Here is a 27,905-nt window from a genome sequence, read left to right as displayed (position 1 = left end):
CTGCTGCTTTCTACATCCTATATACAGGATGCTGAAGGTTATACCATCATGTGAATGGGGGTTAAGAATTTTCCTCTGGAGAGGTACGATAATGGCTGTTCTTTGCTATCTCTGTGAGGACCCCATTGAGAGAAGGTCTTGGCTGGGAGTAGGTTGAGGCCAGGGACATTGAGTCAATCCAGGGTTATTACCATGTTTGTATACAAATGTTCAAGTAATTTAACAATGAGAACTTTTGACCTGTGAATAGGCCCTCTCCACTTCACTGACTGATAGCAAAGTGCAGAGGAAAGATTGATTGGTTGCCACTTCTGATGTCACAATGATGCTACTTATGAATCACCTGAGTTACTGAGCAAATTGCACAGGAAAGATTGATTGGTTGGTACTTCTGATGTCACAATGATGCTATTTGTAAATCACCTGAGTTACTGGCATAGCTCTGTCACCATAACCTCTAGATGTGACTGTTGAGAGCTTTTCTTATTATAGTCTAGCTTCTTTACATGAGTTTGAAATCCGATTGAATTGCAAATTATATTAGTAACTATGGAATATATGAAGAGTTTGGGGTCTTCTGTCATTGAAATAATCAAAGCCAAGAATAAGGTGAGAGAACAAGCAGTGAATTTTATTAATATTGTGATTTTAAAAAAAAACTTGTTAGCTGGTTGAATGGACGGGTGGGGAGATGAGGGATTGTACCTGACTTACTGAAAGCTAACAGCTCTCTTCTATACCCTGCTATCTGCTTGGTCAAGAACTTTATAAATGAGACACAAAAACCAATTTTCTGATTTACAGACTGTTTCAGCAAAATCTGATGATCTCAAGCAGCAGAACTACATATGACAAGCAAACATTCCTATTTTCTTCCAGAATTGTATATAATAATTTCTCTAACATTACTTAGTACATATTTCACTAACACAATTCATTACATAGTTCTCCAACAAAGCTTAACTATGTATGTGCTTGCTAATGGTGGCTCCATAATTTACAGTAGAGCTTCAGAGTTACAAACACCAGAGTTACAAACTGATCAGTCAACCACACAAATCTCATTTGGAAACGGAAGAACATAATTAGGCAGCAGCAGAGACACATCCCTTCTACCCCACCCCACCCCAGCCCCCGCAAAAAAAGGCAAATACAGTACTGTACTGTGTTAAATTACTAAAAAATGAAGGGAAAGCAACATTTTTTCTTCTGCATAGTTAAGTTTGAAAGCTATGTTAAGACAATGTTCAGTTGTAAACTTTTGAAAGAACAACCATCATGTTTTGTTCAGAGTTACGAACAACGTCCATTCCCGAGTTGGTAACTCTGAGGTTCTACTGTATATTTAAGTCCACCATTTCCCTATGCCCTTAAAAGATTTAAATAGCTTTACGTGAGCTAAAACATCTCATACTTTTGCTTATGCAGCACCAGCACAGGCAGAAGTTAATAAAGCCTATTAGTAGAACTGTATTGCAGTCTGTGAGGCTGGTACATAAACAAGGAAACAGAACTGTGCTGTCCACTTAGAGTCACAGACCTGCATGATCCAGGACAGATTTTTTCTCTATCCTTTGGACCCTCTAAATTCTGGTGGTACCTCTGGATCCCTTCCATGACAGGAAAGAATTCACACACCATACTGAAGAGTTTTAAAGTGCCCAGAATGCAAGATCTTGGGTCCTTCCAAGACCTCTCCGGTTTGCTGCAGAAGAATCAAGGGGGAAAAGGCCCTCTTGTATTCAGTGCAAGGAAGCCAAGAAATTTCTGTGGCTATAGTACTGATATAATTGAAACATTGAAATAATTTGCATTAGTGGAGCAAACGTGTGTTAATCATATAAAATGGATTTTTTTTTTTGCTAGCTAAAACAGATGCCAAACAGGTGTACACTGATAAGAGTAAAGAAATAAAGCCAGTCAAACCCAGCCTTTCATTAAGAGGCAAATCCTTATTTGGCCCCATTTTTCCATATCCATGAAGAGGCCTACACTTTGCTATATGGGATAGGGTGGGCAAGATTTCAGCAGCCTGCACAGCACTTCCTTTCTCTGCAGGAGCTTCCTTGCCACTGCATGAAGTGGTTGTTTGGTTTAGTGGGTCAGCCACTGCATTGATATACTGGACAACGTAGCAGGAGAACCATGGAAACTAGTGGATCATCTGCTGCTCTATGACTTTTGGGATTAGTGATTGGTTCCTTTTTTCCCCTACCTTTTCATTTTTTTAATTTTTTTTTTTAATACCAGTTAGGTGGGTGTATGCTGTGGGGAAGATCTGCACCTTGAAAACTTTTCCTTTATGGATAAGTTGCTCTGATAGACTGAACAAATAGCAGGCCAGCTCTCTAATGAGGCAGCCAGCAATGCAGTATTGTTATTGCGGTAGAGTGAATAACGATAACAAATATCTAAGAAACACAGATATTTTATATATCCTAAAGCCATTTGAAAGTGTCATAAAAAGACGTTTTAACAGCACCACTGTCTCCTTCTTTGAAAATCATTGGCTTTTCACCCTATTTAACATGGGGAAGTTAGTCCCGCTGAATGTTTTGGCCTCTGCCAATTGCTGCAGCGCCACAATTTCCGTGTGCATTGGGTAGAACATTGTAGCTCATGCAAGTCATGGATTCCACGATTCTTCATATTTCTCTTTAGCTTAACTCTTTTCCCATCCCCTTTCTGCCCCTCCATACACACTTAGATTAAAGAAGTTATGTTGCCGTGGGGAAAGGCACCACCACATACGTCTTCTGGAGGTGTGATGGTTGTCACCTACCCTTTGCTGTCAGGGATTTTATCTATGCATGCAGATTCTGCTGCCTACTTAAGAATGTTAGAAAATGCTGCTGCTTGTTAGAAAATTCTGCTGCTTCCTACATCCTATATACAGGATGCTGAAGATTATACCATCATATGAATGGGGGTTAAGAATTTGCCTCTGCAGAGGTACGGTAATGGCGGTTCTTTGCTACCTCTGTGAGGATCCCATTGAGAGAAGGTCTTGGCTGGGAGTAGGTTGAGGCCAGGGACAATGAGATAATCCAGGGTTATTACCATGTTTGTATACAGATGTTCAAGTAATTTAACAATGAGACCTTTTGACCTGTGAATAGGCCCTCTCCACTTCACTGACTGATAGCAAAGTGCAGAGGAAAGATTGATTGATTGCTGCTTCTGATGTCACAATGATGCTACTTGTAAATTACCTGAGTTACTGGCATAGCTCTGTCACCATAACCTCTAGATGTGACTGTTGAGAGCTTTTCTTATTATAGTCTAGCTTCTTTACATGAGTTTGAAATCCGATTGAATTGCAGATTATATTAGTAAATATGTTCAAAATAGTTCAGTAATTTTTTTCTGATCAATCAATGTGCCGATTCTCTGTAAATTTAAAGTTGCATTGAATTTATCTCCTGTGCCTAAACACTTATTAAAACTTCAGCACACACTTGTCTTCTAGCCAAGTGTAATCTGTTCTCAGTTTGGTATGGGATACCTGTGTGAGTGTTCACTAAGACATGGAACACTGTAAGCAGTTTTGGGGCAGAGACCATGACTTCCTCGTATGTATGTTATTTTTTTTTTTTGGTTGTTGTTTTTTAAACAGTGCCTACTAAAGTGGGATTTCAATCCTGATTGCGGGGGTGGGATTGCTATTGTAGTACAAATAATAAATATTACCCTTGCATCACTGTGATTTATGATTAAACTTTGTATAGCGTGAAATGTTGGAGCAAAAAATGGACGACCTACTGAGTCATCAGAGACAATTTGTCGAAAATAATCGTCGGTCCTTAGAACAGAAAAGAAAAGAAAAGCAAAAGGTAAGACGAGACCCATTTTTTCACAAGTTTAAAGTTGCCTCCAGACTGCTATTACCAGAGTGAACAAATTGTTCATTGAGTATTTGTCCATGTAGAAGAAAAAACGCTGACGATTCCATACTTGATGTGTGCGTGCCCACGTGCCCGCTGTCAGAATTTTTTCCCCGTAATGGTACCCCTAGGGCCGGCTTTGGCAACCTCTGGAGCCCTGTGCTTATGCGCCGGTACATGGGGCCCTGCTGATCCCACGCCCTCTCAGTTCCTTGAATGGGTCTGTATTTGTTAGTGAAACAATTTACTGGCCTACCACGAATTAAGTTGACTAAAGCCATGTTCCCTAGCTGGTGATAATAGTAGCCTGGTGGTTATAACTTGGTAAGAGGAAGTGAATCCGTATTTCTTCAAGGCAGGCTGGGCAGGCAGGCTACCAATTTGTTCACCTCTAATTTATAGTTCGATGACAAAAATAAAATCAGAAAAAAGTTTGAACATTTTGCTAATAATTTGCTCACTTCTTCCTGAGTTTGACCCTCCCTGCCTGCATTCTTCTGCTCCTGGCAGGCCAAGCCAGGGTAGGAGTGGGTCTTTGGAAAGGGTCTGAGGGCAGAGAGGCTGAATATAATAAGGGGGTGGGGAGACATAAAGATTTGGGGAAATGGATCACTGGGATCCAAGAGGGTGGGGACTTCATAGGATGGGTCTCTGGCTGGCAATGAGAGTGGGAACAGGCTGTGGGGGTGCTTGCGGACATGGGATGGGCAGGTGTCTTGCTGGAGGATAGGAGGGTGCTTAGGAGAAAGCGGAGGGGAAGCACTAGCACTTCACTACCTTCTCCAGCTGACAAACCTGCTATGATTTGTTAGAGGGGAGTCCTGCAGCTGCTGCCAAGAGAAGTTTGGCAGAGAGCTTTGTTGCCAGGAGACGCCACTAGTGCTTTCCCTCCCTATCTTCCTCCACTTTCTGCTCCCCCACTCAGCCCTCTCTTTTCCTTACCAACCCAACACCCCCTACTAAAAGTCCCGTGCCCTCAGAGCCCTATTCCCCCATATAAATCCCCTCTCAAATTCATGTAGAGCCCCAACCATAAGGACCGTGGGGCTGGGAAGAAGCCTCAAAAACGAATGATACCCAGATGGATATCGACTTTGCATCTCCTAAAGATTGCAGGAGGTGGGCTAGATACCTAAGGATCTTAGGAGGTGTCCATTAGTGAAGTTCTGCTCCCCCAGACCTGAGGCGCGAGGAGTCAGTGCCCCTCTACAAACTTCTGTTGCTGCCCAGTCGTGTGTGAAGTCAAATTGAAAATAACTAAGGCATTTTCCTCATGAAAAACATTTTGACGGCAATAAGCTAAACATGGTATCATAGCAAAGAAGGGAATTCCCCCCACCCCAAAGGATCATGATTATTGGGGCTTAGTCTGGTTGCTTAGTTGTAATGCTCAGTGTTGCTATGGAGATCTACTTTTGAATCCAAGTATAAGCTTCATTCCATTATTTGCTAGTGTTTTTTTGATCCACCTGTATTGGTGTAGCAGATGAAGTAGGCTACTCTGATTGGCCAAAGTGAGTCATGGCCATTAGTGTCCATAACAGAATTTATGCTTTACTTAAAAATGGGTTTTAAACTCTTTTTGCTTCTGTCAGAGAGTGTAATTAGTGTAATTAGTAACTTTTTACAGAGGTGATTTACAGTCCCTCCCCCGCATTTTCCAGTGTTAATAGTTATAGTAACTTGACAAGAAACAAGTAATAGGAGTGTGTTTCTCTCTCCTACCACCCACCCCCACAATCTTCTACATTTCTAGGAAGTGTTTCGTCAGCTACATGACTTACTGAGAGGGGATCTGCCGTGCGACCAGATAAACCAGGACTTGCAGCAAGCCAACGACGCTCTACGAGCAGAACTCGACAAAGTAGGATTTTTAATATCTGAACTATTCAAATGGATGTGATGATGCTGAGTTTTTATTTGATGTAAAATTTAACTGTCCTCTTTATTGTGTTTGAAGATCTATTCATGACTAATATTTAAGTGCAACTAAATACATCACAGGTCAGAGCAAGCTGCAGTATGTTCCTGTCACAGGGTGAGCTGGTCCATTAAAAGACTGGGGCACAGCTGCACCTTTTGTCAGGTTTAGCCCATCTCCCTGTAGGATGGGAATAAATACAAGGGTCATGTGACAGAAGCATGCATCTAAACCGGGCCTGCTGGCAGGTAAAAGGGCAGCCTGTGGTCATTCGAGAGAGAGAGACCCCCCCGCCCCTCCGCCCCAAAAGTTCAGAGAGAGACTCTCTCTCATTAGTGCCCAGGCAGAGAGCCTGTGAAGAGGGCAGGTGACAATTTTCCAGAACTCCAAGGCAGAAGCCTTTTGGGGGAAGAGAATTACAAGGAACTGGAAACTGTGCAGGGATAAGCCTCCATTGATGGACTTGCAGGATGCAGAAGTCCCAGCTAGGAGAGGGGTGGGACTACAAGGATGGGCCTGCTCTGATCAAGACCTGGAAAAACTTGAGGCATTATATGCAGAAAAGAATAATTGAGGCTGGTAAGGGTATGTTTGAGTCTTGTGTTATGATAATAAACCAACTTGGAAGAGAGCACTACTGTAAAATCACCACATGTGATAGCTGGTGTGATGCAAGATTAAAGGTAAACTGAGGTAGCAGATGGGCCCAAAGGCAATCTGGGGGTAATGCCCTACAATCGTTCCCTTTAGCCTTGTTCTGATATGAGCACTGCTTCTTTTCTATCCACACTCTCTAATAGAAAACTGCTTTTTTATTTATGATAGACATGATCTACACTGACTTCATACAGAGGTTCTAAATTTGTCCACGATAGCTGTCCGGCATAGCTACGGTATGTGTCATCCTAGCTGTGTGAGCACATTAATCAAACCTTTTCTACAGAGGTGGTTAGTATTTTCTCTACACATACTCTTCTTTCCAGGTTTACTCTTGAAACACTTGCTTCATACTCAAACTTGGACATCTATAGGTTTTTATCCAGAAAAGCCTACTCCTTTCTAGAATGGAACTAGGTTATTTCATTCTCATTTTTTACTTCCTTTTTAATTTGGAGTACTATAGAGCTATTATGACGGATATAAAACAGGTTAAAAAGGTTGAAAACCAGTTAGAATTTGGTGGTGGTACAGTTATGATCTTGTTAACTTCCTGGTTTAGATAGCGACATAACAGGGGTTGGCAACCTTTCAGAAGTGCTGTGCCGAGTCTTCATTTATTCACTCTAATTTAAGGTTTCGCGTGCCAGTAATACAATTTACCGTTTTTAGAAGGTCTCTTTCTATAAGTCTATAATATATAACTAAACTATTGTTGTATGTAAAGCAAAAAAGGTTTTTAAAATGTTTAAGAAGCTTCATTTAAAATTAAATTAAAATGCAGTGGCCAGGACCCAGGCAGTGTGAGTGCCACTGAAAATCAGCTCGTCTGTGGCACGCATGCCATAGGTTGCCTATCCTTGCGATATAAAGTCAGGTGATAAATTTAAGATAGAGGATAGCATGACACTAATTTCCCTTACCCCTGAAGAATGTGGTTATGGAGACAGAGGTGCAAGCTGAATGTCTTTGTTGGTCCATAAATATGGGGAATTAAGATGTACAAATACTGGTTTTTCACAACATGTAACCTATTCCTTGAGTATATAGTAAGTGGAAAAGGTAGAGTAATTTGTCAATCTCTTGGTATTTGGATTGTACCGAATTGAGTCTAGTTTGGTATTGATCCTCTCTGTTCGTTGGCTGTTCAGTGGCATATTTGGTGATAGCTGATCTTCAGTCCAACACCTAAATGTTACCTCTCAAATGAGCAGCTGAGGACTGAGTGGGAATGGGGAAGGATCTTCTAAACCCAATAGGTGCTCGCTTTGACAAAATATGTTATGTTAAAAAAATTGAAAGCAAGTGTTAAATCTGCTGCCCTTATGATTGAGCTTAAAAGAAAGCACTGGTTAGGATTCCCAATGATTACCAGACTGTACTATGACTATTGCTTAAATTATGAATATATTTATACATTACAACTATATACTTGAAAATGTGCCTGAAAATATTTTTCATAACCTTGCCCAGTCTTGAGTTAAAGATTTGTGTTACCTTAACTTGTTCTGGTTTTGGTATGGTACAGAATCTAGAACCCAGGGCTGGACAGTGAAAGGAGGATGGATTTTTCAGATATTTGGGCTATTTTTAATTGCACTTTTTTAAAGCCATCATGCTGAGTTTCAAGGTTTAGGGCCAAATTCTGCTCTTAGTTATACAACATAGAAGTCAACAGTTACTCCAAACTTCTCTTTCTGTAGGAGGAAGCAGAACGTAGCTTATTCTTTTGGCTTTGTTTTCTAAGGTATCTTTGGAGCTCATCATTTAAAGGGACATCAGGAATTTTTAATTTTTTAAAAGAGATTCAATATAACTACAAATAAAATATGATGTGTTTTCCTCATGGGCAATAGCAGTGAAACACCATTTGGAAAACAACTCCAGTGAGCTTAACACAGAAGCTGTGCAGAGCAGAACAGGCTTTACTAGCAAACTAGTCAAAGGAACTGGAATAATTAATAATTTAAACTGGAAATCAGTAAGAACTGGTGCCATTTATGCCTTACTGACTCCCAGGGGAACTCTGCAAGCTCTGTGTTGGAGAATAGTGTATTTCCACCAGAAGTTGTGTTTCAATACTGTCTTATTCTGGCTGTCCTTTTTTGGACCATCTTAAAAGACACTGACAAAGTTCCTCCTCTGCCTTGGTGGGTCCTGCACTTATTGGCGGATTTGCTCACCTCAGAGATTCACAGCAGCCCTCAGTTTGGCCAGTTTTGTGGCTCAAACCTGCCATTCACTCAGCTAACCACATCATTTGCCAGCATGGGGAAAAGGAAGGAGAACAATCCCCACAGTCTCTGCTGACCCTCTTAGTGGGTCAGGGGGACAGGCCAGGGACCTTCCCCTCTGGTGGGACCCACAGTCCAAGTCAACTCCTCTTATATCCAATGGGGGGAGGGGAATGGGGGGAACCCAGGCCCTCCCTCTACTCTGGGTTTCAGCCCAGGGCCCTGTGGATCGCAGCTGTCTACAGTGTTACGTGTAACACCTGTGTGACAGCTACAACTCCCTGGGCTACTTCCCCATGACCTCCTCCCAACATCTTCTTTATCCTCACTACAGGACCTTCCTCGTGATGCCAGATAGTGTTTGTACTCATCAGTTCTCCAGCTGCAGGCCCTCTCACTCTCAGCACCTTGCGCACCCTTCACTGACTGAAGTGAGGTCCTTTTTAAACCAGGTTTCCTAATTAGCCTGCCTGCCTTCATTGGTTCCAGCAAATTCCTGATTTTTCTGGAACTGCCCCTGTTATCTTACCCAGGGAAAAGGGACCTGCTTAATCTGGGGCTAATATATTTGCCTTCTCTCACTCTCCTGTAGCGGGCCCCTGCCCCATGGACCCAACCAACCTCCCTGCCCCTTCACCATAAGCCGTCTGCACGACTTAAAGCCGGTTCATTTCCAGACCGTGCCAAGAAAACATCTATACGTGCTCATGCTCCACACTGCACTTCCTCACCTTCGCGTCCCACCCTGACACAAAGTGGAGGGACCTCCTGCCACCTCTAGAGGGTGAGGAGCCCCGGTGGGCCAGCCTCTACTCCACCCTGCTCCCAAGGCCCGCCGGGGATGTCAGTTGGTGGCTTCTTCACAGGGCTCTGAGCACGAGCGTGTAATTGGTGCAGTTCACCCCCATCCTGGACACCTGCCCTTTCTGCTGCGTGGGGGAGACTCTGGTGCACGTTTACCTGGAGTACGCCAAGCTGCAGCCTCTATTCTGTCTCCTCACAGATATCCTGTTGCATTTCTGGCTGCACTTTTCCCCTCATTTCCTTATTTATGCACTGCCTATCGGTGGCCTCACAAAGTCACAGGACCTCCTGGTCAACCTCCTCCTGGCCCTGGCTAAAATGGCCATCTATAAAGCCAGGGAGAGGATGTTGGCCAATGGAGTCTCCTGTAACTATGGCGCCTCTTTCTGGTCCTCCATCCATTCATGCAACCGGGCAGAAATCCTCTGGGAGGCGTCCATTGACTCCCTTGATGCCTTCGAGGAGCAGTGGGCGCTGTCCGGGGTTCTCTGCTCAGTGTCCCCATCAGGTTCCCTTCGTTTGAGCCTTTGACAGCACGTCTGTCCTTGTTATTTTATTAGTTGTCCCCTGAAACCACTTGGTTTCCAGGTCCTGTGGATCCCCCCTTAAGGCTGGGGGGATCTTTTAGCAGTGGGCTCCCCACTTCCTGGATCCCAATAGGATCACTCTCCTGTAGCCTCTGGCCCGACCCTGTCACAAGACCTATAGCTGTGATACAAGAGAAGGCCCCGATCTTGCAGTTTTTCCAATTGATTCCATGTGGACTGACCCCAGGCCAAAAATTGGTTGTATGGTCAGGGTTTAAAAAAATGATTTTGCACCAGCATACTACAGATAGGGTTACAGTTCAGATGGAATTATTAGTTTAATCTAATTATGTAGTATGGTTCAAGAGACTCTTTGTTTAGTCCTAAAAAATAGAATATATTAAATATCTGAGTTCATTTGGAACTTCTAGAATCATTAGCTGCTTCCTAAGTATACGTGTGTTTTGCCTAATTCTAAGATTTCATGGAGGAGTGGGCATTCAAGTCTAAATACATTGGATTTCGATGATTCAAGCAAAAGTTAATGATGGCCTATGTGGTTGAGGCCAAATTGTAAATACAAATGATGGGATGTAGCCTTACCAGATTAAGGTAGGAGAATGCATTTCTTGTAAATGGTTTTGTGAACATCCTGCATCAGAGCATGGGATTTTTTTTTGCAGCTATGTTAGGTTGTTGGTTCCAGATTTTTGTTGAATGCTTCTTAATCAGAGCCACTTGTGCTGAGTCACAGCAAGAGGGCTGGGCGTTTCAGCCATTTAAACCCCTTGAATTTTGTTGATATTTTGAACACAGGAAGCTGAGAATTCATACAGCTTTGAAACATTTGTCATACATCAGCATTGTCTGAAAATGTTGTCCCTTGACACCTGTGTCTTTAAGAATGATTGATAGCAGAGTGTGTGTGTGTGTGTGTGTGTGTGTGTGTTTGTTTTGGTATAGCAGTTGGATATTTTGGACGAGGAGGTTGTGAGACAAAAGGAAAATAACTAGAAGCATCAACAGTTTTAGTTATATTCTTTGGGTGACTTGTTTAAATAGATGAAAATACAGACCTGCTGTGTCGGCAAGGTTTTAATTTGTTTTCCATCCAGACCCTCCTTTTTCTTGAATTTGGCTTCTGTGCACTGGTGCCCATCTGGTCGTAGTAAGTAGATGAATAAATGATGGCTTGCTTCCAGTAGAGTCCCACCAGTGCCATGCCATCTGTTACCCAGCAATGCAGGAGTTGGGTGGAAGGAGTTAGTTTCTTAGAAATAACTTTTATTTCAGTTCCCAGGTAGGACATAGTTGTATGGGGTATTTTAACTTTTCTTAAAATATTTGGAAAAAAAGATGCTTAGAAAATGTACTATCCCGAGCCCCCAGGTATTACTGACTAATAATACTTTACATCTAATGCTATCTTGCTACCAAGAGCAACTTCATATATTTGACTCATCCACACTGAGAGATGGGTGGTCTGAGAACAGCAGCTAGAACTGGAAAGTTCTCCTGTGTTCTGATACTGACTCCCCTCTGTGGCTTTGGGCAAGTCACTTAACTTCACTGACGCTCAGTTTTTGTGGGCTGGATTCTATCCTGTGTCAAGATCTGCTATGGGCAGGCAACAGAGAACTGGTTGCAGCTCCCTGGTTCCATATCCTGAGCCACCTAAGTACTGCTGTGATCTGTGCCAGCTGGGAGACATCCCAAAAGGATTGTCTGCCCTCTGAGGACTGCCAAGAGTGCCGTTTGTGTTCCTAACTCATGTATATGTTTAGAAACCAAGGTTCAACTTTCCAGAGTCTTCATGGGACTCAGATGGGTAGTATACCACATCACACTACTCTCTGTCTATTGACTTAATCAACTGTTTTGTAACTAATGTTTTGTTGTAGGAAATGGAGGAAAAAAACCTTCTTCGCTGCCAGTCTGATCAAAAATCTCAAGAAATCCATCAGCTGCAAGAAGAACTGAAAACAGCTAAACAGTTTCTGAAGGAGACCCAGAATTATGCGGAAGAGATGAAAATGTGAGATACACATTTCTACCTATTTAAATCCTGTTACAAACTATGACTTCAATGTGGAGGTTCTTTAAACCTCATTATCAATGGTGATTTGAAGAATACCCAAGAAAAAAAAGTTCTCACTGTGTGATATAGTTAAATTAACTTTCAGCTAATACACGCAATTCTCTTTCCAAACTGAGATGGAACTTCTTTATACAAATATATAGTACTAACTCATAAAATTATATGGTTTTAATGCAATTTAAAATGAGGAATAAATATGTCCCAAAGAGAACTATATGGTCAGCACATTAAATACTACAATGTGCTCCTGTGTTTTAAAATCCCAAGCAAACAAATATACCTCAAACTATTATCCTTTAGCTTGTATATGGACTCCATCAAGCTTAAATGTGATGAAATGTTACCTGCCGAGCCCTAATTTGACTTTTCCCTACATTTGTCTATTTGGTTGGGAAAATGCAATTTGCAGATTGAGGTTTAAGAGAACAGGTAATTCTGCTAAATAGCCATTGTAAAGAAGGAGACTGCTCCCGCTTATCCCTGTAGAAGTCTAACCTTACTTAATGAGATTTCAAAATTAAATGTATGGACCCAGTCCTGCTCCCATTTTAATCAGTATTTTGCACTCTCCAGTCCATGAGGCCATCCAAAGAAGAGCTTTGTGTTTTGATCTTATTCTTGGCAAGTGGCAGCACTTTCGGCTAGCTAATAAAATGTAATGCCTTCTAAGTCCATTTTCTTGCTTTCGCTATCTTCTAGCTGTGGTTCTTAAGGTGTCAAATGGTAGCATTATCTCCATTTTCTGGAGGGAATAATTATGAACAAAAAATAAGTCAGAAGATGTTTGTGCTGTAGCTTTGCACTGCAACCAACAATACCTTGTCTTAATTGAAACATAACTGAATGTGGGTACCCAGAGTCCTAGGCTGTCACCCTTAATCCCCGGACAGTCCTTCCTCTCTAACAAGTCTCTGATTATCCTCTGACCCCTGCGGTGCCTCCTTCAGGTCATCCAGGGACTGAGCTCATTTCTAGCTGGAGCATCCTCTGCTGGTCACTATCCCTCTCCTCACTGGCCCCCATGTCCCTCCCAGACCCTGGTGCCCTCCCCGTCAGCTCCTGCTCCCAGCAGAAATCCACTATCTGGGTCTCCCCACCCCAGGGAATCTCCACCCCCTATTCTCCACCTTGTCTCAGTGGCTACTGCCAGTACCATCTAGCCCCCTTTCACTGAGGCTGACTGCAGTCTGTAATGGCCACTCATCATTGGCCAGGGGATTTGGACCTGCTGCCTTTCCCTGCAACTCGGTACCTCTGTAGGCCTTGGACAAGGCCCTGCGGCCTGGGGAGTTGCCAGTCTGGAGCTCCCCAGCTCCTCTGGCCTTTCCCTAGCCCTGCTTCACTCTAGTACCCTTAGCTTCCCCAGCAGCCAGGTCCCTCTCCCTTCAGAGCTAGAGGGAGACTGACTGAGTGCCTGGCTCACAGCCCTTTTATAAGGGCCAGCTGTGGCCTGATTAGGGCCTGGCCCAGCTGTAGCTGCCTCCCCAATCATCCCAGGCTTGCTGCTTTCCCCAGCCACAGCCCTCTGCAGGGTTGTTCCAACCCCTTCAGGGCTAGAGCAGGCAACCGGCCCGCCACACCCCCCTTTGAATCACCACCCTAAATAATCCTTCTCCATCCTAGGTGTTGATATATTTCAAATAACTATTGATTGCTATCATTTCCCTTCCCCTTTGTCTGCTCCTCTTTCTCACCAAGTTCTGGGACTTGGAGACATTGAATTTTCCTTGTCCTGTAGGAAGGGAATGCGTAGTCCTTGTTTTATATGGTAAGTTGGTGTTATTCAATAGAATTCTCTTTGCAATACAGGAAATGTCTTGTATTGTCCATGTCTCTTAATTTTACTCCATACATCAGTTCATCAAACACCTTGAACATTTTTATATATGCTGGAGTCTGAAAAGAGGAAAACAGACAAATAGGGCACCAACATTCTTTATCTAGCCATTGGTACTGTTGCCTGTCAACCATGAGTTTCAGAGTACAAGCCATCGGACCTCAGTGAAGATGGGCTGTAGAAACAGTTACAATTGTGAAGCATAGAGCGATTTGACTAGCAGTATGTTCTTTCTGCAAAACTGAATTCTGGCAGTGCTAAAATTGTCTCAGCTATCCAATGTCATGGTTTGGGTATAAAGGCAGTTTTAGAACACATAAGTAATTATATTCTGAAATGCTAAGAAAATGTATTGCTAGGTGAAAAATTGAAAATTGTCAATATTGCCATTTTATAGTGTTATCCATAAAAGCTAATATTGCATAGTTGACATAGTTTGCTTTCACAAATTAAGCACTTAATTTTTTTTTACTACTATAGATAAGAATTTATCTCAGGAAATAGAATTGAAAGAGAAACAAGCTGAGATTACCCATCTGCAGAAGCTGTCCGCAGCTGAGTTGGCTTCTTTAAAAAAGGAAATGATTAACATCAAGGCTCAGCAAAAGAAAATAAAAGAGCAACTTAATATCTCACTTCACGAAAATGAGCAACTGAGCAAGGTAATAAAAAGAAAGAATGAATCAGTAGCACGTTACTTAGTTCATGACATGGAAGATGAAAACTATTTCAAATGATTTGTCCGATATCTTAGTTGAAATGGTACAATACGGAAACTAACAAAGCCATGTTATTTTCAGTCTCTGTTATCAATGCCAGATAAGAGCAATATCAATATCCTTTGCTGACAGTTAATAAGGCATTTAGCTTTTAAGAGCCCAAATATTAAATTGTGTCCTTTTTAATATCTATTTTCTATTCTAATATAACATTTGCTATAACCTCTCCATTAGTAGCATGGAAATGTGATTAAATCTGTTATCTTATCAACTTCTGGCTATCAAAGATACAGGAGGTCTTTAGCGGGACACCTGAAAACATGATAAAATGTGCACGTTTTGTCTGTTCTGTGGCCCAGGTTTTCTCCTCACTGGTAACAAAGAGGTGATTCCTCTCCCCTGTAGAACTGGGAGGTGGACCAGTGCTGTTGCTGACAGCCCCCGAACTAAGCTCCACCCTTCACCTCAGGCCACCAGAAACTGTGTCCACCAGCAGAACAAGTTGGCGGTTCAGTTTCTCCCAACAACTTTGTTTTCTAATTAATTATTGTTCATTTTTCTGCCATATTGATTTCATTTCAACTTCTTGCTCTTCTCTCCCTCTCCTCAAGTAAGTTCTCTGGATCCGCAAACACAGCACCTCTCAGTAACTCCCTTTGACCGCTATTGCCGTGCTAGGAAAGCCCTGCAAGATCAAGCTAAGCCCAAGTAGTTCAGGGGGCAGCTGTTTAGGGGGCTTAGAGGGTTACCTCTGTCTTGCTGCTACAAGCCACCAACCCTTGCTCTGTGAGGGGACGGGGCTTTGTTGGACCAGTGCACTAGTGCCATGCATGCGTCCATCAACACACCCATTGGAAGCCCTGACTCCATTGTGAGAAGGCTTGATCAGGAGCATGAGGATTCTCAAGGAGATGAGAACCCCACATAGTCTGCTCAGGAATAATACTTGGAAACTCCGTATGCTCTGGGTCCCAAAAAGGCAAAAGGAATTGCCCCCTTTGTAAGGAAGTAATACGTACAATTAATGAGCAGGTTGTATACACATCAGGCTTTAAATCTTTTCTCTTGCCTTCCCACTCTTAGGGCTGGTCTACACTGTGTGGGGGGGAGTGTCGATCTAAGATACGCAACTTCAGCTACGTGAATAGCGTAGCTGAAGTCGAAGTATCTTAGATCGATTTACCTTGGGTCCTCATGGCGCGGGATCGATGTCCGCCGCTCCCCCGTCGACTCTGCTACCGCCGCTCGCTCTAGTGGAGTTCCGGAATTGATGGAAAGCGCGTTCGGGGATCGATATATCGCGTCTAGATGAGCCGCGATATATCGATTCCCGATAAATCGATCGCTACCCGCCGATAGGGCGGCTAGTCTGGCCATACCCTTAGGATGTGTTTGCTGTGGTTTTCTCCTATATACGGGTCTCCTGGAGTGCTCTGTATCAGACTCACTGCCTCCCTTCTCTCCCACCCGAGCATATCTGGGTGTGCAGAGAGATGTGTTACTTCTGTGAAGCCCATTCTCAGGTGGCAGGGTAATGTAATTTGTTCATCTCTGCTTTTCAGTCTGGGACCCTCTTTCAAGCAGGGAAGGGGACCCAAATTTTAGGTCACAATGGAGTGGGAATTGTCCCTGTCCGTTTATCAGGTCAAGGACCCAGGCTTTACCAAGGAAAGGAGTTTGGACTCTCCTCCCCCTCTCCATAGGCTTGCTCAGCATTGAAGGATTAAAGAGCACTCTAGACAGTGTGTGCCCAGAAGACAGGCACATAAGAATTCCATTCATTTCCGGTTAAATCTAGATGTTAAACTAAAATGTTATATAAAAAGATCAGGAAAATGTGTAAGTTTGGGGAACCTAAGTGCAGCAGTAGTCCTACCTGAGAGAGACATGGCCATGCCTCCAGAAGGGGGTTCCTTCCAAAAGATTCCATTGACCAAAAGAGTGAGGACACTACAGCAAATTTCAAAACTCCAACTGTGGCCATTTCTTAGACTAAGCCCTGGTCTACACACAGCCCCGGGGTCGAACTAGGGTACGTGAATTCAGCTACGTGAATAACGTAGCTGAATTCGAACTACCCTAGTTCGAATGACTTACCGTCCAGACGCCGCGGAAGTGAACTCCGCGGCTCCAAGGTCGACTCCGGCAACTCCTCCTGCCGCGGTGGAGTACCGGAGTCGACCGCGGCGCTTCCGGAGTTCAAACTATCGTGTCTAGATCAGACGCGATAGTTCGAACTCCGAGAAGTCGAACTCGCCGCGTCGACCCGGCGGGTAAGTATAGACGTGGCCTTAGTAAGGAAAATCTAGTTGGTGGCAAGCAAGTGGGCCATCGTCTCTAGGGTATGATCCTCAATTTGAGTGTGTGAGTTCTCTGAACTTTCATTCATTGTTCTGGTAAAGTTTCACTTATGGTGCAAAGGAAACAATACCTTACTTGTCAGGATCTGTACTTCAAAATTAGACCGTGTTTAAACATGTCTTTTCACTCTGCCCCTAAGGTTGACCGTAACTGACTGATGTGATATTAAACATAACAGGGCAGTGTCTACACGGCATGTTGTAACGTCGTGTTAACGAACACATTAATTAATATCTTATGAAACTTCCCAGTGCAGACATGCCCCTATTGGCTTTAAACTGCTTCTACTACCTCGTTATGTCACACTCGACTTGGGAGAGCATATCAGTTCTGATGTATGCAGAATTTCCATCGAAATTATTAATGAAGTGATTCTTTTTATGACTGCACTATTCTTGCTAATAATTTAGATAGGCGTGTGAACAATTCCACGTGCCGCTGCAAAGAGAAATTCTGGTAATGACTATGTGACGTTTTATTTGTAACACGCATAGGTTGGTGTTTACTGCCAAGCAGAAGGGGAAACGTTTTTAAACCTGTCCATCTAGGTGAATTTTTTTCTTATCAATTCCCTCTGCATTTTCTAGCCTACAATCTTTTTCTACTTCCATTTGTGGTGAATGAGGGACTGTAGTTCTATGCTCTCGCTTCAGAAATACACATCAAAAAGCACTCATGTAGCACAGTGTGGAGCCGGTGTTGTGGCAAGCAGGCTTGAGTTACAGTACTCACTCCATGCCCAGCTGATGGAGCACTGTGCTTGATATTTACATTATCGTGAAGTGCGTTTTATAAGGCTGCCAGATATCTACCATCCATTTATTTTGGCACCCCAATGCACATAGGGTGGACAAACATGCCTGGACCACATGCTATTCGGCTGGGTTCTGTCATTTGGTTATTTTGAATATTATATTTAGATTATGATTTCTCTATCAAGGAAATCTACACACACGTAGCTTTCCAATAAACATGATTTAATGTTTCTCTGTTGGAATTAGAAGCTGCTATAATTCAATTGTATATTACTAAGTGAACTCTACTGTACAAATTCATATTATAACTTTTGTTTGGATTTTTAGTTGCACTGAACTTTTAATGGCAGGTGAGATGCCATTAGTGAGAGTATAATGCTTAGACAGAAGAATGAATTTTCCTATTAGCAACTAAAAAATTTTTTTTATTTTATAGCTAGACAATCTGAAGGCTTTAGATCAACTGAAGAAGCAAAATGGATTCGCTCACAGTAAACTGAAGACATGGATGCAATCCTGTAAGCAGCTGGGGAAAGAAAAAGCAATGTTGCCGAAACAAATTGCTGACCATAATGCTCTATTAAAGGAGCACAAGCCAAGTCTGGGGTAGTTGAAGAAGGAAATGCTATACTAGAATGATTGTAAGGCTGCAAATCATTCATGGAAGTCACGGTTTCTGTGACCTCTGTGAATTTTGCAGTGCTGGTGCAGCTGATCCCAGGATCCCAGCAGCTGGGGAAGCCCGTTGCTCAGTCAGCCCCAGGCACGGTCCCTGGAGCAGCAGTCTGGGACTAGTGGTGGTGGGGCGTGAGCCACCCCTTCCCCCCTGCACCAGCATTGCCCTGCTCTCTCTCTCCACTCCCCAGCAGTCTTCAGGAGCGTCCCCTCTCCCAGGCGGTAAGATTTAGTCCCAGGTATTTTCAGTAAAAGTCATGGAGGGGTCACGGGGCCCTGACTTTTTGTTTATTGCCCGTGACCTGTCCGTGACTTTTACTAAAAATGCCCATGACTAAAACATAGCCTTAATCATGATCCTGTTTCTAACCTTAATGCATTTATTTAGAACACGTTTTCAAAACATCCATTATTACATTTGATTCAGATGAGGGGCCAGATCCTCATAAATCAGTCTAGCTTCTGAAGCTCTGGTATAGTTGACTGTGGTTGCACAAACACACATCTTATGTACTTAATTAACAAATGAATGATTGAGATCATTGCATTCTAAACGCATCTTTCCAGAGTCTCCTTAAAGTTATTTGTACAGGTAATGACTCTTTCCTTTGGTCAGGTGCTGATGAGGTGGCACATTCGCTGACCCAGGACAACGAGCAAGAGTATGAGCCAGACGGACTCCCGGAGCTGGTCAGAAAAGGTCATTGTTACTACTTTAGAGGAGAACGGTCCACATTGGGGAGAGTGTGTGCGCACACGCTTATCTAAATAATTGTGTTGTCATAGGTGTGACTTGGAAGCATTGTAAAAACTTGGACCTCATTGGCCAAATTCAGCCCTCGTATAGGTTGCAAGAGAGGGATTCTAGGCCCAGCCATTCCCAATATAAAACACCTTTTTCTTCTGGTTGATAGGAAGGGGGGAAATTTTTGCTTAAACATTTTTAGCTAAATGTTTTTTCATTGAAATGTGCTGCATTGTCAAAGCCGAAATGTATTACGGAGATGTATTGATTCGGACAAAGTTTTTGCTGAGCAGGGAGGAAGGCCCCCAAATTGAAAGCCTGATGTTTTTTTTATTCAATTTCATTTTATGAAAGCATTTGAAAGGCTTATGTTTTCATTCCAATCTAGAATAAAAACAAATTCTGAAACCTCGAAAGGGGTCGCAAAACAGAATTGTCTCCCTCTGGCCGGCTCTATGTAGAACAATAGAAGAGACGTCATTTTCAGATGGAAATGATTTTCCAGTTAATGGTGTCCCTTTAAAGGAAAAAGAGAACATTTGCTTGGGGAAAACTCTTTTTGCCATTTTAATGGAGTTGCTGTTGCACAGATCCACACCCTTGCCTGAGTTCACCTATAAAATTCTAGGAACGCAAGATAGTCCTAATCATTCCCCCATTCTATGTTATTCAGTGAGTAAATGCCATTTTACTTTCTTAAATTATTACCCGTTGTCATCTCCATCTTGAATTGAGCAAGATCAGATTGATTGGAACAATAAAGTAATTTAATCAACTGTGGTTCATGGCTGTTGTTTATTTTTCAGGCTTTGCTGATATTCCTACTGGGAAAACCAACCCCTGTGTTTTGCGCAGAACAGCGCTAAACCTAAAGACCAGTCCCCGTCTTGCTGCTCAAAGCCAAAATTTGTCACCATATGGCCAACGTTTACAAAAAGGCAGGTCAGATAATTTTGCCAAGATCTCTAAACTGACAGCTGGTGGCAGCAAATCACCAAAGGTAACTGATCGTCAAAATATATCTGAATGTGCAGGGCATGGGAAATCCACATAATGTATTTATCTCTCCAAGTGAGTTTGAAGATATGCCGTGTTATTCATACCTCCTTTATATCTGCCATGAATATAGTGAAGACAAGGTCATCAATGTAAATAAAATGAATAAAGCTTGGCACATAACAAAGATCTGGGCATAATGGTAAACTTAAAATTGTTGGTATGATCAAATCTGTGATCTCATGCCAAGTGCTCATTAACTTGGTAAATGGGAATGAGGTCAATCTTCCTACTTTAATGCTCATCCCAAATATTTGATTATTTCTTGAAAGGCCTGGATGCCTAGAGCGGGGGGGGGGGTGCGCGTGCATATATGGATTACACGCAAAAGCACTCAAAAATTCGTATATGCTGGAATTAAGGCTCCTTGGCCCAATCTCCCTGCTCAGCCAATCCCAGTTCTTTTAGACTCATAGACTTTAAGGTCAGAAGGGGCCATTATGATCATCTAGTCAGACCTCCTGCACAACGCAGGCCACAGAACCTCACCCACCCACTCCTGTAACAAACCCCTAACCTGTGTCTGAGTTACTGAAGTCCTCATATCGTGGTTTAAAGACCTCCAGGTGAGAGAATCCTCCAGCAAGTGACCCGTGCCCCATGCTGCAGAGGAAGGTGAAAAACCTCCAGGGCCTCTGCCAATCTGCCCTGGAGGAAAAATCCTTCCCGACCCCAAATATGGCGATCAGTTAAACCCTGAGCATGTGGGCAAGACTCACCAGCCAGCACCCAGGAAAGAATTCTCTGTAGTAACTCAGATCCCACCCCATCTAACATCCCATCACAGACCACTGGGCATACTTACCTGCTAATAATCAAAGGTCAATTGCCAAATTAATTGCCAAAATTAGGCTATCCCATCATACCGTTCCCTCCATAAACTTATCAAGCTTAGTCTTGAAGCCAGATATGTCTTTTGCCCCCGCTACTCCCCTTGGAAGACTGTTCCAGAATTTCACTCCTCTAATGGTTAGAAACCTTCGTCTAATTTCAACTCTAAACGTCCTAGTGTCCAGTTTATATCTATTTGTTCTTGTGTCCACATTGGTACTAAGCTTAAATAATTCCTCTCCCTCCCTGATATTTATCCTTCTGATATATTTATAAAGAGCAATCAGATCTCCCCTCAGCCTTCTTTTGATTAGGCTAAACAAGCCAAGCTCTTTGAGTCTCCTTACATAAGACAGGTTTTCCATTTCTTGGATCATCCTAGTAGCCCTTCTCTGTACCTGTTCTAGTTTGAATTCATCCTTCTTAAACATGGGAGACCAGAACTGCACAAAATATTCCAAATGAGATCTCACCAGTGCCTTGTATAACGGTACTAACCCTCCTTATCTTTACTGGAAATATCTCGCCTGATGCATCCTAAAACCGCATTAGCTTTTTTCATGGCCATATAACATTGGCGGCTCATAATCATCTTGTGATCAACCAATACTCCAAGGTCCTTCTCCTCCTCTGTTACTTCCAAATGATGCGTCCCCGATTTATAACCAAAATTCTTGTTCTTAATCCCTAAATGCATGACCTTGCTCTTTTCACTGTTAAATTTCATCCTGTTACTATTACTCCAGTTTACAGGGTCATCCAGATCTTCCTGTGTGATATCCCGGTCCTTCTCTGTGTTAGCAATACCTCCCAGCTTTATTAGCACATTCCCACTTTTTGTGCCAAGGTCAGTAATAAAAAGATTAAAAAAGATTGGTCCCAAAACCGTTCCCTGAGGAACTCCACTAGTAACCTCTGTCCAGCCAGACAGTTCACCTTTCAGTATGACCTGTTGTAGTCTCCCCTTTAACCAGTTTCTTATCCACCTTTCAATTTTCATCTTGATCCCCATCTTTTCCAATTTAACTAATAATTTCCCCTGTGGAACCGTATCAAGTGCCTTACTGAAATTCAGGTAAATTAGATCCACTGCGTTTCCTTTGTCTAAAAAATCTGTTACCTTCTTAAAGAAGGAGATCAGGTTGGTTTGGCATGATCTACCTTTTGTAAAACCATATCGTATTTTGTCCCAATTACCACGGACCTCAATGTCCTTAACTACTTTCTCCTTCAAAAATTTTTCCAAGACCTTACATACTACAGATGTCAAACTAACAGGCCTATAGTTACTTGAATCACGTTTTTTCCCTTTCTTAAAAATAGGAACTATGTTAGCAGTTCCCCAGTAGAATCCCTGAGTTTACTGATTCATTAAAAATTCTTGCTAATGGGCTTGCAATTTCATGTGTCAGTTCCTTTAATATTCTTGGGTGAAGATTATCTGGGCCCTCCAATTTAGTCCCATTAAGGTGTTTGAGTTTGGCTTCTACCTCGGATGTGGTAATATCTACCTCCATATCCTCATTCCCATTTGTCATCCTACCATTATCCCTAAGCTCCTCATTAGCCTCATTAAAGACTGAGGCAAAGTATTTGTTTAGATATTGGGCCATGCCTAGATTATCCTTAACCTCCACTCCATCCTCAGTGTTTAGCGGTCCCACTTCTTCTTTCTTTGTTTTCTTCTTATTTATATGGCTATAGAACCTTTTACTATTGGTTTTAATTCCCTTTGCAAGGTCCAACTCTACATGGCTTTTGGCCTTTGCCTTTCTAACGTTATTCCTACATGTTCTGACCTCAATAAGGTAGCTTTCCTTGCTGATCACTCCCGTCTTCCACTCCTTGTAGGCTTTCTGCTTTTTCTTAATCATCTCTCTGAGATGCTTGCTCATCCAGCTTGGTCATCAACTCCTGCCTATGAATTTTTTCCCCTTTCTTGGGATGCAGGCTTCTGACAGTTTCTGCAACTTTGACTTGAAGTAATTCCAGGCCTCCTCCACCTTTAGATCCACAAGTTCTTCAGTCCAATCCACTTCCCTAACTAATTTCCTTCATTCTTTAAAGTTAGCCCTTTTGAAATCAAAAACCCTAGTCCCAGATCTATTTTTGTTTATCCTTCCATCTAGCTTGAACTGAGTTAGCTCACGATCACTCAAACCAAGGTTGTCCCCTACAATCATTTCTTCTATGAGGTCCTCACTACTCACCCAAACCAAATCTAAAATGGCATCCCCTCTTGCTGGCTCTTCAACTACTTGATAAAGGAATCCATCAGCTATCACATCCAGAAAAATCTGAGCCCTACTATTATTACTAGCACTTGTCCTCCACTCTATATCTGGGAAGTTAAAGTCTCTCATAATCACACAATTCCCATTAATGTTTACTTCATTAAAAACATGAAAGAGGTCTCTATCCATATCCAAATCAGCTCCCGGTGAGGGGAGATTCTAGTAGCTTTCTTTCCCATTGTGATTTTTGCCCACATAGACTCTGTCTTATCCATTCCATGACTTCTTATTTCTTTACAGTTAACCTCATCATTGATATACAATGCTACTCCACCACCTTTGCCTTAATTTCTGTCTTTCCTAAACAGCACATACCCTTCTATACCTGTACTCCAGTCATGACTACTATTCCACCATGTTTCTGTTATCCCTATAATATCCGGTTTCACTTCCTGCACCAGTAGCTCTAGTTCCTCCATTTTGTTACCTAGGCTCCTCGCATTAGTGTACAAACATCTTAATTTTTGCCATTTGGCTTCACTGACATTCTTTACCTGGTTAGGTACAGACATTCTACTCCCAGTATCCCCTATTAGACTGGTATCTACACTACCCTTCCTCTTATGTCCATTCTCCGACCCATGGCTGTATCCTTTCTTACTTTGTTTTCTTCCCTCTCAATGTTAAGAAGGGAGATTACCCTTTTATGGGAATTTTGGAGATTACCTGGACATCTCCCAACCATCTTCCCCAAATTCCTAGTTTAAAGCTCTCTTAATCAGTTGGGCGAGCCTCCATCCTAGAAGTCTATTTCCCTCCTTACTTATGTGAAGTCCATCCCGAGAGAACAGTCCTCTGTCCATGAATGCTTCCCAGTGGCCATACATCCCAAAGCCCTCCTTATAGCACCACTGCCTGAGCCATCTGTTGATCGCCATAATCTTTTCACACTTTTGTTGCCCTTCTCTAGGAACAGGCAGGATCCCACTGAAGATCACCTGAGCCTCAATTTCATTAAGCTTCTTCTTCATTTTCCAACTCTGAAAACCTGTTCCTGAGCTCTATTTCTCCTTCACTGGCCCGTCTTTTTCTCTGCCTGGTTCTCTTAGTCACGTGCTTCCACCGTCCACTTTCCTCACCCAGCAGTCTCCCCTCAGAATTCTTTGGTCCTGCTTCCATCTGCAAGACTGAGCTTTTCCCTTCAGCCTCCTCATGTCTTTGCTCCATCATCCGCTCGAATCCCCTTCTAAACTCGACCAGAGTTTCCACCTGCATCTCCAGTCCTCAGATCTTTTCTTCCATCAGCTCTATCAGTCGGCACGTCAGGCAGACAAAACTCTTTTCAGGTACCCCCTCCAGGATCATGTACATGCAGCAGCTTCCATATCCAGTCATCCTCATTCTGTCTTTCACTGCTGCCTCTCTATCGGTCATAGCCTTCCCACCTAAAACCTGTAAGTCCAGGAAGCACAAACCGAAGCAAACCACCACCACCTACAGCAAAACAAACCCCAACAGGCACCAGAACACCAGCAGAACACCACCCACTCCCTTCACTAGCCTGTCAATTCCTCTGCCTAAGTCTCTTAGTCTCCCCTGCAAATTCCCCCTGCAAACTCCCTTCTTCTCCTCCTCCTCCTCCTCGTAGCTCTGTGTCTTCTCTCAGTGTCTCCTCTACATTCCTTTCCCCCTTCCCTGGCCTTCTCTCATAGTTTTCCAGTCCTAGCATTGCCTACCAGCTCCCTGTCCTTGGCCCCCTCCCCACACCCCCATTCCAGTCCCAATCTTGGCATACTCCTTGTCCCAGTCTGCCCCTCCCGCCCCCACCCCTCCATTTGTCTTTTGTCCCCTCTGCATTTGAGTCCAGTATCTTCCTCCACCAGCGTGCTTGTGCAGCAGCTTGGAGGGCTCATTGGGAGTTTATTAAGAGAAAAGTTCCTGCTCTCAGTTCTGGTGCCTGGACCAAAGCAGCTGGGAAGAACCATTGCAGGGAAACTCTGGCTTTGATCCTTAGAGGCCTGGAATGGAGCATATCAATTGCTCTGCGGGGATGGCACAGTGTGCCGTGTTTTCACATCCAGGAGCTATGGGGAAATGGCGCATGTGCAGTCACTCTGTGGGGAATAGCTCATGCACAGTTTGGTTAGCACTAAGAGCTGTGCGAGATTCAAGTATACTCAGCGAGGATGAAATCTTCAGAGATTTTAGCTGCTAAAAATCTAAGAATTCTCTCTGAGTATCTGTGAACTGTGATTTTTTTCAAAGGCTTATAATTTGGCCAAATGTGGGCAGGTTTTCATGGGGATGGCAAAAAGCACATTCTCTGCACAAAGGCCACTCTCTGCCAAATTACAGGTCCCCGCCCCAACACATGGAGTTTTTCAAAGAAAAGTTGCCAGATCTTGGGAATAGCTTAACCATTTTGGCTGAAATTCTGCTTCTGTCCCCCACCCCTGAAAATTTCAGCCCAAGCAATTAAAGTTTGTAAAGTTAGAAGCAGCAGAAAACAGGGTCTTCTTGTAATGGGAGGAGTCAGGTACCCTTAATAATAAATGGTCCTATTAGCTTTGCCAGTAATATATGTTGGTAACAATTCTGTTTTTGCTGTTGCATTGCTGTGAACTTAGCCAATTTAAACAACACACAAGATCATTCTTTAAATAACAATCTCTACAAAAACAATCATACTTCAACAAATTGTTTAAAGAGATATTCTGTTCCCAGAGTTTTCATTTTTAGGGCCAGACCCTGAAGTCTTTTCTCAGTCCTTATGCAAACTTGATCTGATTTTTATCCTTTGCTTTTTATTATTGAGGACACTGGAAGGAAAATTGATTGCCTTCGTTAGAAGTTCTGGTACTGAACGTTGTCTTAATGCTCGTATTGTCATAGCCTCAACCAGACACTGGTCACTGCATGTCTGCAATCTGAGATTTTGCCCATTGCTAGAAAAACACTGTTAGAGTGAAGGAACAATTAGAGAGGCGGCACACTATCCCCACAACTCTTGGGTCTAATAAGGAATGCTTCCACATTCTCTGCTTTCAATGGTAAAAATAATTTATTTTTAGATTTAGCCTTATATTTCTCAAGCTACTATTACAATGACAGAAGTGTAAGGACTGTCTTCCCTTTTTCCACTTGACATCAAAATTTTAACAGCTTTTATTTTGATTAGTATTGGCACTAGAAGAATAAGCCCTGATGCTCACCTCGCACACAGGACCCACATCAGTGTAAGTGGAATGAGAATTGGGGCCAATTACCTAGACTATCAGAAGCTTTGGCATTCAGGATTTCAATTGTCATGAAGCTCACATTTATAACTACTGAAGTTTTATCTAACTGATGCTAAAATCATGTCAGAATTTGGTGGGGAGTGCAGGAGAGACAAGGACGATTGTGATAGCGGTGGGGACTGGAATTTGAGATAACCCCAAAGGTGTACACATTGTGAAATTTTTCAACAGTTTTACAAAGCTAGTGTTGACCATCACAACAAACATATTGTGAAGATTATGTTAAACATTTAGAATGACATGACATTCTCCTGAATATTTCATAATACGTCTGGACAGGATATAAGGTAAGGTAATAATTGGAGATATACCAATCTCCTTGAACCGGAAGGGACCTTGAAAAGTCATCAAGTCCAGCCCCCTGCCTTCACTAGGCAGGACTAATTTTTGCCCCAGAATCCTAAGTGGCCTCCCTCAATGATTGAACTCATAACCTTAGGTTTAGCAGGCCAATGCTCAAACCACTGAGCTATCCCTCCCCTTGGAGAGCTAGCCTCGGCAGGCCAATGTAAATGCTTCAGGACTAAACAACTTTTTCAAGTGCTATCATATTTACAGAATAAACTATAGGACATTTACAAATTCATTATGAAATATCAGTAATTAAACTTAAATTACATATCTCAAAATACAGTTCTGCAGATTAGTGATTGAGTAAGAAGAGACTAGACAGGGAACTCCTGTGTACTACTCCTTAGCTTTGCCTATACCTTGTTAAATTATGTGACTTGTGATTTGTAAAGCATGGATAATAATGTCCATTCTAAACTTGAACATGGTGAGGAGTAGGTAGTTGCTGTAAAGCATTCTGCATAGCGCTGTTGTATTTTCAGAGTGATAACTATAAACATTGAAGATTCTTGCTTTTAGCGTGTGTCTGCTAATTCATATTATTCAGTCGCTTGGAATGGGTCTTTCACTTCCTGCTGGTAATTAACAAGGTTCTCCCATACCACTAAAGCATGAGAATTTTTTTCTTTGTATTGCAGGTAGATGATACTCAACGGTGCCAAGCAGAAACAACTATTGAACCCATGGAATCTCGTTCAAGATCTCCTCTTTGCATAAATAAGCAACCCACAAAAGCTGTTGCTGAGACCTCTAGGGAGAATCTTAACACACACAAAGGCAGATGTTCCTTCGGCAGAAAAACATTACCTGATCGGAATGAACAAGACAAAAACTGTATGGTACAGTAAACCTGAGTAGTATAGGTAGTATACCATGAAAAAAACCCTAACCGCACCCTTTGACCCCTTAAACTCTGC

The 27,905-nt window shown here is 42.6% G+C and overlaps 1 protein-coding gene across 2 annotated transcripts; it reads left to right on the top strand.

Moving 5' to 3' along the window:
- Positions 1-337: 337 nt before the first annotated feature.
- LOC123363160 (centromere protein F-like) lies at positions 338-27,905 on the top strand. Of its 2 annotated transcripts, XR_006576714.1 has the most exons (8): positions 338-609; positions 3,729-3,833; positions 5,641-5,748; positions 11,929-12,062; positions 18,234-18,315; positions 19,089-19,172; positions 20,024-20,217; positions 27,627-27,905. XR_006576714.1 is itself a non-coding variant. In XM_045004048.1 (5 exons), exons 1-5 carry the CDS (start codon positions 14,544-14,546, stop codon positions 27,834-27,836), a joined length of 651 nt encoding a protein of 216 aa, XP_044859983.1. In that variant the 5' UTR covers positions 14,449-14,543; the 3' UTR covers positions 27,837-27,905. The 2 variants fall into 2 exon arrangements, 1 of the variants encoding a protein (XP_044859983.1); XM_045004048.1 differs by lacking the exons at positions 338-609; positions 3,729-3,833; positions 5,641-5,748; positions 11,929-12,062 and adding an exon at positions 14,449-14,624.

The sequence above is a fragment of the Mauremys mutica genome, chromosome 2, assembly GCF_020497125.1.
Source record: "Mauremys mutica isolate MM-2020 ecotype Southern chromosome 2, ASM2049712v1, whole genome shotgun sequence".
Lineage (NCBI taxonomy): Eukaryota > Metazoa > Chordata > Testudines > Geoemydidae > Mauremys > Mauremys mutica.
The sequence above is the reverse complement of the archived record's forward strand: the minus strand, read 5'-3'. Positions and strand labels throughout refer to the sequence as shown.

Bases quoted from the DNA above. Each gene is read 5' to 3' on its own strand.
- LOC123363160 (XM_045004048.1), top strand. From the start codon at position 14,544: ATGATTAACATCAAGGCTCAGCAAAAGAAAATAAAAGAGCAACTTAAT. The intron at 19,173-20,023 runs GTCATTGTTACT...TTTATTTTTCAG, and splicing joins CCCGGAGCTGGTCAGAAAAG to GCTTTGCTGATATTCCTACT. The intron at 20,218-27,626 runs GTAACTGATCGT...TTTGTATTGCAG, and splicing joins GTGGCAGCAAATCACCAAAG to GTAGATGATACTCAACGGTG.